Genomic DNA, 14,068 nt, shown 5'->3' on the forward strand with positions numbered 1-14,068 from the left:
GCCAGTTTTTTTTATTTAAATCTTAAATTCTCAGACCCATTCCTCAGACTTTTATTCATGGCAGCCTTACCACAGTCCTCCAATGACATAAAATGGAATGGTTGGAAATAGTTAGTAATTGGCAAGGGAAAGCTCAACAAATGACCTTGGACAGATTTAGCAGCAAGAGAAAATTTTATGAGTTCTCCAAAAAAATCACCCAGTCACATAGTTCTGCAAATTTGGGTCTAAAAATCTCCTTGTTTTGGTCCTTTGATGGCTCCACAATCCCAGAAAAAGGTCCTCTTTTGGTCTGCAACCACTGAGGAATCAATTTAGGAGGAGTAAATACGTCAATATCGGCAAGAAATTGCTCCCATGGAGATCACCCCAGATTTCAATCTGCAAGCATTTTCATGTCTTACTACAACAGAAATCCCCGTTTATAATTGTTTTTTGCCTCTTATTGTCTCACCTAAGCAATGTGGGATAAAAGAGAGTCTCCTCTCTAGAACCTTCTAATTTTATTTTATTAATTTTCCTCACACGTTCTAATGAAATAATGTCCAATTGAGGAAAATTGATCCATGCTGGGATTCTCAAATCCGCCAAGTCCACAACTTGTATGGACTTAAAACAATGTCCAAACTCCATCTCCATCCATGCAAGGTGAGAAAAATCGATCAAGGTGTGTACATAATTCACCTTGAAAAAAATTTGATCTTGCCTAGCCATCACAATGGGGAAAATCAACCTTAGTATGGACATCCTTGGTACTTAAAAAAATTTCCACATTCCAAAATTGGCTTGAGGGAAAAACACCCTACCCCGGACATTTCTAACACTCTGAAAAAAATTGCACATCTCAAACTTTGGCTCCAAGGGAAAATTGACTCATGTTAGGGCAAGTTTGACACTTTGAAGGTTTTTCACATTCCAAAATCGCCACCTAGGGAAAAACGACCCTAGTCTGGACAATTCTCAGACTCAGAAAAATTTCAACTTCAAAACTTCCTCCTAAGGACAAAACAACCTTAGTCAGGCCAATTTCTTGACTTAGAAAAAATTCCACCTTGCCCTTGGGGGAGAATCACCCCTTGTCTGGACTTTTAAAACACTTAGAAAATTCTCAAGCCAAGATCATCCAAAGTGGTGGAAATTCATGATCTGCTTGGATTTTGACCTCCAACACTAAGAATTTTTTCTGAAAATGCCAAATTATGAAGGGGAAATCCATGCTGATTCCGGATTTTGATCAAAATATGATGGGGAGTTCATCTATAGTTCTGATTGTGTATTTTTACAATGAAATTTTGATTTTCCTTAGGACTTTGGCCATTTTGAATGCGAAAAATCAATTAAGGCCTTCGTGCATGGAATATGCCTTTATGTTGACTTTTGGACTAATTGACTAGGCAAAATTTATATACACTTAGGATATTATATTCAACTCATTATAGCATGAGCCCAACAGACTTCAATTTTAACGTTCCACTTTAAAATCAAAACTTGGCCATTTGTTTTCTTAAACACCCCTCCGTCCTTCAAAGCTCTAAATTGTGCAATGGAATGCCAAAATTTGCTGGAACCTAATAACTACGAGCAAAAGAGTGAGTCCCCATTCACAATTGGGTGATGGTGTGAAAATGTCACAACAAGACCCTGTCCAAGTTTCGAAGAATTGAAATATTAAATTTGTTTTATTCCTGCCAGATGGGAAAACAAACTTTTTTTCCTTCATATGGCTAGAAATGACAAAAACTGTGTTTTTCCTGTTTTTATTTTTATTTTTTACAATTATTTGTTTCCCAAGGACTCTCTTTTTATTTTTCTGATTTGCTAAATTAATATCTACCACAAGTATCGCAACCAAGGCCGGTACCATAACAGAAAGATATATGCAAGAAATGGGGAATAAAAAAGGAGGATTTTCCAAAGAACAATCAGCCATCAAGAGCTCACAAACAAAAGATGGTAATACAAAAGCTTTAGCAAACTCCTAGTTAGAAAATGAGATGCTACCAACATAATATCAACGCAATGATCAACTTTACACAGAACACTATTGTTTCCGAGAGATAATAATCCCTGCACAAAAGATATAACATTTCAATTCAGAGTATGTTATCATCACTTGGCAATTGAAATAAAGAGATGGAAGAAAATATAAACCAAGGAGAATGATTATGTTGCTTTTTAAACCACGAGAAACTATCAACACTGACAAAGAACAATGTGGCTTGTAGTGACAGTCTTGCATTAATTCTATTGTAATTGATTATACCCCACCCATAGATCCCACAAGGTCCCATATGAACATAAATACAGGCATCCCAATTCTATTCTGTCCTATTTTATAATTCCCATGTGGTAATAAATAACAAGTATAGTAAACATTCTTAGTGTTAAAAAACTAGTATATCAAAAATTATTTTAAGTTCTTCAGTCTCTTTAATAATTAAAAACTTGCATCAAAATCATTTTTAAGCGATGAAAAGAACTGAAATTTTTCTGTTCTACCATTTTCTTCATGTACTTGCTATCTATCTCAAGCACAAAAAACACTAGATACCAGACATGATAGATAAATTATTTTAAATTCATAAAATGCGAAGACTCACATCATCTGTCAGTTGCTTGCCCCTTACATTCAGCTCTGGACCTTTTCCCAAGTACATTGGATCTCCATCACAGATATGATTCACGATCTCCTGAGTTAATGACAATAATTTCTGCCATAGAATTATGTATATAATCAGACAAAGCAAAAAAAAATCACCAGCGCCATTATGTCTTACAATTGCTTTAATTAAATCTCGACCAAAAGAAATAAGGTAATTAGGTTCCATGGAAAATTTAAAATGACCTTTGATTGGGGGAATCAAAAAAATAAATGCAAAATAATAATAAAATGATGCCTGTATTCTACCATATAGGATGAGACCAAGAGGTATAATTATAGTCTAAGTCACAAGGTTCGAGTTCGAGTTTGAGTTCAACACCTATGAAGTTTGAGAAGTCAAAAAAATCAACATTAAATTCGCCTTAAGTAATTATTGAGAAAAATATAAGTATATATTATTTATTATTATATGTTTGAGTTTCATGCAAAGAACTTTTCAATATAAAACTACAAAACAAAACAATACATCCAATAAAATATAATAAAATAGTTTGACATTACAAGATAGAGATAAATAATCATAATGATATTGTAGTTTACATGGTGGTTGCAACATGTAGAGACGATAAGGTTGCAAGGTGACCTATGTTTGAGTCTTCATGGTTTTCTTCTAGGTGTCATGTGTTAGTTAACGGAGTTGTCACAGTAGGGGAATACTTATGCTGAAATGACAAGTATTGCTTATACCTTTTCCTTGAGAAAATATGCCAAGGACAATTTTCAAAATTGGTATTCCGGAATTCACATGATCAATGAAGTACAACAGAATGACAGTGTTACAGATTTGAATTATATTAGTGGCATAGCGGATTCTTGGCAAAGTATTCACGACATTCTTATGGAATCCTTGTATTTGTTGGCATACAAGTTGTGGTGGCATATTGGTGCAAATATACTTATTTCTGAATGGGTCATATTCATTGCTATAAACTTCATAAGGTGTAATTATTAATATTTTTTAATGGGTAAATGTATTTTTCCCTGGATTTGGAATATCGTGGAACTCATAAAGTTTAGGTTCATATTCATCTATTGAAATTTGAAATTGAGTATGACAATCTTAATTTTGCAGAACATTGCAAAGTATGAAGGCATGGAGATAAGATATTTCACTGGGTGATTGTGAAATTATATTGATAGTGTTCAAATGTTTTGAGATGGTATATGTAGCTGCCATACTTTAATAACAAACTGCGCAAATACTATTGTAGTTCATATGATATTGCCATTTACCCAATCGTGGCATCAATAGTTTTGGATGAAATAAACTATATTAGAGTTTTAGTAAATATTCACAGTATCATTGAAGGTGATGGGTTATGCACAGCATACATTGGTTGCATCACTTAATGTTGGCTTTGTTATGGTAAATTGATGTTGTTGTAGTTGTATTAAATGGAGGAGAAGAAAATTCCTAATATAGATTTACAAAGATGATGTTTCTAAAAGAAACAATCGTGAACTAAAAACAGAAATAGAAACTACTTAATAAACTAAAGACCTTAGTTACCGATTTGGGATACGAATCCGATTCGGGCACGTGAATCGGATCCATGGATTCATGATTTTTTTTTTTCCCCGATTAGGATTCGTGGGGGATTCGTGAATATATATATATATATATATATATTACTGATCTTGCCCAAGCCCCAACTAGTAACAGATATATATATATATATATATATATATTTGTTTCTCTCATTTATTAGTATATATAATGCATAAAAAGGTCATTTTAGCACTAGAAAGCAAAAAAATATATTTAAAAAAGTCAGATTAAATAACTTAGATTCACTTAAACCTGTCGATCCTTGAGGATTTGTCGATCCTTGAGGATTCACTCTGGATCCTTGAGGATTCGTGCCTGGATTCATGCAGATCGGGGCAGGATCCTTGTTTTACACAGTGGATTCGTTAGGATTCGTGGGCCATGAATCCGGACGAATCCACTGTGTAAAACAAGGATCCTGCCCGGATCTGCACGAATTTGGATCCGGATCGGACCCAAATCCGGATCCGGCCTCTAGGGCACGAATCCAGTAACTAAGCTAAAGACTAACTAAGATGAAAATTAAATAAACGTTATAATATTTTAATAGCCTCCCTTAATGGTTCTTGTCTGTCTGTTGTCTTTTGGTCACAAATTCTTCAAAACATTTTGTTGTTGTTGAGATCCTCCCTGGATCTACAAAATGTCAATGACCAAGAGGAACCAAAATTTGCCTATAAAAGAGCAAAGTTCAGTGTCCCCTTCTTCAAAATGCTTTGCAACATGAAACAAGACCCTGCCATTGAGACGAGCCTACCACTAACCCTCCCAGAATCAACAAAACAACTGACCAGAAATCATCACAAAATAACAAAGCTATTTCACCCCTGGAGACAAAGCTAAGCACTAAGAACAGCTACCACAATTTAGAGGAAAAATCAGCAAACCCGCCAAACTTTGCAAATGAGCATGATGCCCCAATACAAACTGCAAAAAGACACATTTGTTTAAAGAGAAAAATCAGAAAACCCAAACACGATTATTGAGGTGAAAAATCGATCAAACCAAGCAACGAAATTTGAGACACCAATTAGAGAATACAAAGCTTTGTTTTTTTATGAAAAACGGTAAAACCCACATATAGCATTTGAGGAAAAATATATGAACCCACAAAGAAGTCTCATGGAACTTTGCAAATTACAAAATCAGAAATTTTTTTAAAATAAAAACTTATGAAAACCCATCAAATAATTTTTTAAGGGAAAAAATTATGTAAACCTATCAGAAATTTTTTAAGGGAAAAAGTAATGAAAATCCATCAAAGAAACCTTCATGCGGCAAAACACGAGACTTTGCATGCTTTAACCAATGTTCCTAAACCCATAGTGAGTTATGCGGGTTTGTATTACCTGCAAGCCAAGTCAGGTCTAGCAAGTTTTCTTGACCAGGCCAAATGGCTGGATGACTGATGAGCCATGATCAGTCAAGTCCATGGGTCATGACCTACACCATAGTGGCCACAAGTTGCCGGTTAAAAAATTAAAACAAACATTGTCTGATTTCTAATTGCTTGTTATGAGAAGAAGAGAGGGAAATTAAGAGAGAGGAAGATAAAAGAGAAGCCATATGTTTGCAACCAACGACAAAGAAGAGCAGCTGATGTTGATCAGAGGGACAACTCACAGGCAGAGACTATGGCTTGTTAGTCATTTAGGACCTACCTCAGACCCATTTGTAGGAGGCAGAAAAACTACTCAAAGTTTAAGGTTAGCCAAGAGCCTGAGCCATAGACTTGTTTTTGTTTATAGTTTATACATGTTTGGGAACATTTGGTGTCATGGATATCATGGATTTTACATACATTTGACAATATTTATAATTTTACATACCTATAGGTTTTCTATTTGCTTCAACTACAATTTATGTTTGTACTTACGTAATGGATGTATGTGATCAAATTAGCTCATGTTTGATGATGTTATACAGTTTTTAAGCTCTATTCAATAATGGGTGCATGAAACAAGTTTCAAATCGTGAAAAACCTCTGTTTTTTTCATTTTTCTAAGTCATAGCCGAGTTGTTTCCGAGTCATGGGTCAAGTTAACCTTGTCGAGTCATAGACGAGTCCAAGTCATGGAACTATGAGTAAAACAGTACATGCAAGTATATGTAAGTAACAAAATACACATGTAAGGACATGTAACTCACATGCAAATACTTGAGACCTTCAAGAATAAGAGGCTTTTGCCAAAACCAAAAAATCATGAAATCATAACCCTAGAGCAAGCGTGCAATCTTCGGTGAAAATCTTCGCAGACAAACCATAAATTTCAGAAATTAAAATACAAATTTCTAGAAAAACATTCTAGATCAGAAGAGGCTCTTAAAAAATCGTCAAATTTTACAAAATCCCCTCAACTTGCTCTGATACCATGTTATGGTAAATCGATGTTGTCATTGAATTAAGCAGAGGAGATGAAAACTCCTTATATAGATTTACAAAGATGATATTTCTAAAAGAAACAATCATGAACTAAAGACAGTAAAATAAACTACCTAATAAACTAAAGACTAACTAAGATGACCATTAAAGAAACATTATAGTATTCTAATAGGCTCTTCATGTTCATGGATTTAAAATCCATTATTGTCAATGGCATTGCGGAAGTGTGTCATTCTTGGTGGTCATGTGAAGTTTTGTATGAAGTCATTCCTTATTTTTTCTGAGTCGTGTGTTTCCTAAGCATTCAATGAAAAGATTTGTTGCATTCTCCTTCAGCAGACTTTTCATTTGACAGCGACTTATTAAAGCTATTTATGTGATGTGGATGATAGGGAAGCTTCATCTGTTCTGAGATATAAGGAACTTCTAAATAGATGCAGATCATTTAAGGAGCTCATATAATTAATGAACTTTAACAGAAGACATATGATCATTGTTTGTCCTTGTTTGCTGCAGCATGTGGACTGTGTACATCCTAAGGATCAGAGACCTTTGTGAACTTTCTCTTCAAATCAAAGACTAATCATAATTTCAGAGTATTCTGCTATAATTCCAAACATATGTTGCATTATGTAAGTCTGTTATATATTTCCTCTAGATATCATACAAAGAAGTCTGCCTTAAAACCTATCAAACAGAATCTGCATATCAGCAGGGACAAACAGAAATACATTCATTCATAATACAATCAAATATTGGCTTTATTTGCATGAGAACTGCTCGACAGAATGCACTTGTACAGAAATATGACAAAATAGTGTATTTGAGACATGAGATATTACATGAGACTGGCCATAATAGCTAAAAGAAGATGTGTTGTCGGTTCCAATTTGGGATCCAATTGAACATACTGGGTTCGGTGAAAAAAACATTTTTCGGGGTTGGGTTCTTTTTAGCTTTATCTGTACAAAAACATATAAAAATCAAATTTATATGCAACTGTAATTAAGTTCATAACACACCACCATTCTAATAATCAATATAGAAAAATACACCACCATATTAATAATTAAAACTCTACTATCATGATGTATATTAAATTTTTAGTTCAATATATAACATAGTAAAATGCCCAAATACACCACTGTATTAATCGTTTTGCTTAAAAATAATAATGTCAAGTTTCAACCATCAAGACTTACCAATCACCAATCCAATATCATATGGGTCATCAAAAATATCATTATCCTCCACATGTGGTAAATCAGAAGAACCATATATGGTGCCACTCTTGTGGTCTATGTAACTACTCTTGTCCTTTAACCCGGTGAATGATCAGGACCTCAATGAACTGTGTGGTACTAGCATGTACTTAGTGCCACTCTTGCGGTCTATGTAACTACTCTTCTGGCCTTCCCACCAATATTGAACTATGCTCAGTCCTTTAACCCAGTGAATGATCAGGACCTCAATGAACTGTGTGCTACTAGCATGTACTTGTAGCAGAGGAGAGACCAATAGCCCCGCTTCAATATCAACAATGTATCTCCAAATTCCCACTTAGAGCAAATGAGAATACAGACCCGCAATCATTTAATCTGAGGGCTATGGAATGAAACCAGAGATGTCATTCACGCAATAAGCTGGAAGTTATTCCATGCAACAAAGGTCAAAGTTCCCATATGTATGTGACTCGTGGCCAAGAGTTATCAGTAAAATTCATGTGCCAAGATATAAAAGAAGTTGTTCCAACTCCACAACAAGGATGTCTAAGGGCATCAAACTTCGCCCAAATCTGACTTCAGAAAACATGCTTAGGAAAGCAACCTGTTCATTCGTATATCCCAACTCTCTCTCTCTCTCTCTCCCCCCCCCCCCCCCCTCTCTCTCTCTCTTGTTGATTTTCGACGGTGGAACCACTGCAAGTATACTAAGCACTGCCAGATGTATTGGTATGTGTTTTCCAAATGGTAGCGTCCGGGTTGTATTTGTATGAGGAATAAACCAAGAGAAGAGACATGTCCCTTCATGGGACATGTCTATTCATCAACATAGTTAATATAATGTAATGACAACCACATGTTTATCCTACTAAAGCTACCAAAGCATCAACACTCCCTCTTAGCTAGGAAGGATAAACACAGGACACATATTACACCATTGGTAATATTAGGTATGACAAATTTTTAAAATATCTTTGATCAAAAGATATCCGCCATTTTGATATCATGAGTATTGGTCTCCCAGAATACATGATATTCACCAAGTACTCAAAATAAAGTTTGATATCACATCTGATATCAAGAGTATTGGCCTCCCAGAATATCAATGATATTCACCAAGTACTCAAAAGGTTTTGATATCACATGGTATCAAGAGTATTAGCCTCCCAGAATGTTGAGATGAAAGACATTCACCATATACTCAATTTGTTTGATCTCATAATACAAGTTATTGTAAGATTGCCACCTTACAATTACTTCTACAAGTACAAGTGACATCATTTGGAAGTTGTCACTTCCTCGTGATGTACAAAGGGGGTAAGCCCATTAGAATCACATTACCACGGGGTATATTCATGAATCAAGTCCTCTTTAGTGCTACAAATTATTGATCATCAGAGAATCCATTGCAATATGGTTTACTCCCTCTGAATCCTTACAGTTACTTCTACAAGTACAAGTGACATCATTTGGAAGTCGTCACTTCCTCGTGATGTACACAGGGGGTAGGCCCATTAAAATCACATTACCACGGGGTATATTCATGAATCAAGTCCTCTTGAGTGCTACAATTTATTGATCACCGGAGAATCCATTGCAATATGGTTTACTCCCTTTGAATCCATATGATCGAGATGACGAAAGGTTGACTCAATCATATCCTCTACATGCTCCCTCTCTTTCAAGGTTGCCTCTAATTAAATGTCAGGCTCCCCATGAATCTCAATAACATTCTCGGAGAAAAAAGAAATCAAGGCACATAGCTCATATCGAAATATGGATAAGAGATAATATTAAAGGATAGTAATTAATTCTATAATAATATGAGATCATCCCAATATAATATAGATAAATGCATATGCTCTGAACATATAAGCATATCTTCCATTTTCTATATATATACTATGATCTATATTTTCAAAATATTATTTCCTTTATTAATATCATATATAATAATGTAAGATGATCACAAAAATAAAATAAAAGTAATAGAAGATAACTTATCTCATTATTTATTTAAGTTTCCCATATTTGAAGCAATTATGAGCCCAATCATGGAACATCCAACTCGAACATTTTACTGCATTAGATAATTTCTAAGAGCACAATTACTAAGTTGTACATGTCCACATTCACCGTAACCCATACTCTTCTACCATTCTAGTGCAATGTACCTGACCATGGTGCGGGCCATAATAAATGTTCATTTTTTTGTTCTACTCCAATCCACTTTTCATCAAGGAGGATGTTGTGAGGCTTTATATCAATATAGGGTTTGTGGCCTCTTCATGTAAGTAGAAGATTCCTCTTGTCGTTCACAGTGCAATTCGGTCAACACGTTGTTCCCAACAAAGATGGTTTGTCGCTTTAAATAAAACTTTTTCAAAAAACCCTTTCGGCATATACTCTTACACGAGAATCCTATGTGATCCCTCACCATAGGAACTACAAAGCTGAATTATTTACAGATACCAAGATGATGCCCATCTCTATTCTCTCTATTCTGAACAAATGTTCATTTACATGATTCGTATTTTTATATGCTTCCTTGGCATTGGAATTTGGTACTGTTTGCCCTCTCACGAGCCACAAAATTCCTCTTTCCAAGGTCCCGTAGGTGGGAAACTGATGTGGAAGGAAGTAAGCATGATAACCTTTGTTCAAAATTGACATGGCTTATTCTTTGACAATAGGGAATGTTGGTAACACCACCAATAAAAAATGCATTTGTGTGGCCTACACCAATGGAAGATGTCGATACAGGATTGACCCTTCCAAAGTCACATTATCCAAATGTGGAATGTCTCATTATTTTGCATGAGTTTTTCATCTTGGATTCCAGTCCTGTCGTTGCTTCGATGATAGTTGTAAATCTCTAAACATTGTTGTATGCCTATCCATCTCCTCCTCCATTTACAGTATTCTCCCTTTAATCCAGGTCACACTTATACAGAAAAGTCAAGAAATATCGAACATGGGATAACAACCTTGTAATGAAGTCCATGACAAAATGTTATTACTATGTTTCCTAGTTTTGTCCCTCTTGACATTGACAATATAAGAATGGACAATGTTCGACACCAAATTCTCGAGGTATGTTTCTTGGCCACGAACTGATTTATCACTGCAACCACTTCCTAATGGAAGTTCCCAACACTCAAATAAATCTAGCAATCACACTTTGAAGCATTGCTTCTTACTGGTTTGCACTTCATGCTGATGTTTCAAACATATTATACCAATGTTGCTTCTATATCACTACTACATATAACCATCATTGTTACTATGTATACACTGACAGTGCTTTTGCAAATTTTACTGATTGTCTTTCTCAAAGTCGAATCCCAACTTTGATCCCCAAGATCAAATTGCTCTGATACCAGGTTGATTTTTAAAGGTAGAATCGCTGCAAGTGCACTAAGCACTGTTAGATGTATTCGTATGTGTTTTCCAAATGGCAGCGTCCTAGTTGTATTTGTATAAGGAATAAACCAAAAGAAGCGACATGTCCCTTGGTCTATTCATCAACATAATTAATATAATGTAATGACAACCTTAATTATAGTTGTATATATGTTTATATATATATATGAATCATTGTCATTATATTAATATCTCTTTGATCTCACATGTTTATCCTACTAAAGCTACCAAAACATCAACATCTCTCTCTCTCTCTCTCTCTCTCTCTCTCTCTCTCTCTCTCTCAAAACAAGAATTTGAGCTCCATGTGATTCTAGGAATCTTCCTAATTCTTGTAATGACATTGACTACTCTCTCTTTCTGTTTTGAGAACAATGATAAAACCAAAGCGTTGCTTTGTATTTATTCCACCTTTCACAACACTATGGTTCTCGTTATGGAAAAAAATCTGCAATCACTCCAGATATTATTTATGGCAGTCCATACAAGTGCCCCAGCTAGGAGTTTTACATGTCATCACAATAAAAGCACCCAATAGAGGAATGAAATATTTCAGTGAAATATTATTAAAGTAATATGCAGCAAATTAACATCCTCTATAGTAATCTGCAATTAAATTTAGCCTCTCAAACCATAGAAAAGACCTCGATTACACTTCTCATGGCATAATGTTACAAATGCACTAATTAATATGTATCGGACCCCACCAAATAATTCACAATCAATTGATTATCTCAAATAATAATCCTAGCACTAATATGGGATATCAAACATTCTATTTCCCGATGACTTTAAATGGCAAAGCTCTAAATGCCTGAGCTGAGTCCCACCAAATGGTAATATGTTGATATAGTTCCACAGCAATAAATTTGAATTATTCATTCTAGGCTGACATTGGATACAATAATATTTCTCCTCCAACAAGTTTTAACTAAGCTCTATGCAAAAAAACTCCTCCACACTATTGTATTTCTTTGACTCTTCCAAATGTTGGAAATATGAAGAGTTTTCATGTGTCTTAAAATAATATATGCTACTCTAACTCATTTACGATGCCCATAGAAACATAGCCCGTTGGGAATCCCTTTCAAACAAGAAACTTCAAGAACGCCAAAATAATTGACTAATTTTAAAAATACTATGAATTTAGTTGAGGTTTCCGTAAAGAGTCAGCTCCTCAATTTTCATGTTTTGACTTAGTAAAATCGCCCAAACATACCCATTAAACAATTAAAAATCTCTCCTCAAAAAGAAATAAATTTCAAACACTTTAATAGCCGACTCCAAATAAAATATAAATATTCATTTCTTCCTGAGATGAGTCGATGTCGTTGGTTCCCAAAACCCAAAATTGGAAATCCAAGAGCCTGCCACTTCTCCGATAGGATTCTGCAATCAATTTTGGCCAACGAACAAGAATCACTTTGATTCCCCTACACTTTAGGCTCCGCTACACCTAGGCGGGTAGACCACCTCCTCGAAGCTGATCACTTGGTTAAGAGATTTTCTAAAGTGAATTTAAGTTTTGGAGTTCTCCGACTGGCAAGGTCCTTGAACTCGATCAAAATGGGATTGAATGTTGAGTATTTGAAATAATTGACTGTTTTGTATAAGGTTTGTTAATAATGGATTTTAGGTTTGTAAGAAGGAAGTTCTAGATTTTCTAACTTCAAATATAAATCCAATACTTCAATGATAAAAGACCAGAGTTTTAGCTTGTTTGGGCAACAAAGTCAACTACAATGAAGATTTTTCACATACAACTTTATAATGTTCTACGCACATCAACTATAACAATTTAATGATCAAGACGTAACAGAGCAAATATATATACGCAATTCTAAACTAGTCCATATTGCACTTTACTCCTAAGGTCGGGAGACAAACTAGACGCAGATTTGGAAACAGTCAAATATTTCACAATGTCTGCAATGATCGAGCTTAAAATGCCATAGATGACCTCGTCCACTTATCCAACATCAATTGTTTACAGAATTGAAAAATGGTAATAAAGGACCAATCAACTGCAGTTTAATTCTCATGCCATTTAAATAATAAAAAATAGCAGGCTTTTATAAATCATTAAAATATAAATTTTGAATTTATGTTACAAAGTCATATTTGGACTCCATATTCCTCACAAAAATATATCTTATATAAATGCTTCTTGTTTGTAGAATGTCTTATTTGAATATCTCTTCGAAAATGAAAAAACACTTCCTTTAACTATAATTGCATTTTTACTTTAATTATTTTGTTAATCTGACTGCCCTTCACAAATTCCTCCTTTGTCGTTTACATGTAGTCCCATTATTCTATCAGGCTCCTAAATTTATTCATTCTTTTAATTATCCACCACTTTGATTATTGGCTTACGCATATGTCATGGAATCTCAGTTTTTTGCCATAAACTCTATATTTCTGGTTTTGTATCCACTGAGCCTCTGCATCCATCAGTCTTTCTTGTTAACACATTCTTCTCCAAGACAACTTGAACTATATGTCTACAATCCTTCAATGTTACTGGGCTTTTTACAGAGCACATGTTGATTCATTCACATCTTTCATTTTCCTTCCAATCTGACTCGTCGAATTTAATTTCTGTCCTTTTTATTGCTCGATACCATGACTTCAGTGATCACGTGATGAAGAATAGCTCGAGGAAATGTATCCATTATTTTCTAAACAACGTCTTCCTCAGGTTTTTGACATTCAATACATTTCCATGAATCATATTCGTCCTTCTTCTGACATTTATTCCTTATACCAGATGTTGGTGGTAACATAATAAATATTTTTGGGTGATTCCTAACGGTATATTGTTTGTC

At 34.7% G+C, this 14,068-nt stretch overlaps 1 protein-coding gene across 5 annotated transcripts in view; it reads right to left on the reverse strand.

Annotated features, from left to right (window-relative positions):
* SNI1 (negative regulator of systemic acquired resistance (SNI1)) overlaps positions 1 to 14,068 on the reverse strand; it is a 212,568-nt gene that overhangs the window by 178,234 nt on the left and 20,266 nt on the right. For all 5 annotated transcript variants that reach the window (XR_016363806.1, XR_016363807.1, XM_089825098.1 and 2 more), the window contains exon 7: positions 2,601 to 2,711. Coding sequence is in view for 3 of the 5 variants with exons in the window: in XM_089825098.1 (XP_089681224.1) it covers positions 2,601 to 2,711 (111 nt within the window). In the remaining 2 variants the exon portion in view is untranslated. The remainder of the gene's footprint in view (positions 1 to 2,600; positions 2,712 to 14,068) is intronic.

The sequence above is a fragment of the Cupressus sempervirens genome, chromosome 4 (genome assembly GCF_028749045.1).
Source record: "Cupressus sempervirens isolate cs-2001-9-10 chromosome 4, ASM2874904v1, whole genome shotgun sequence".
Classification (NCBI taxonomy): Eukaryota; Viridiplantae; Streptophyta; class Pinopsida; order Cupressales; family Cupressaceae; genus Cupressus; species Cupressus sempervirens.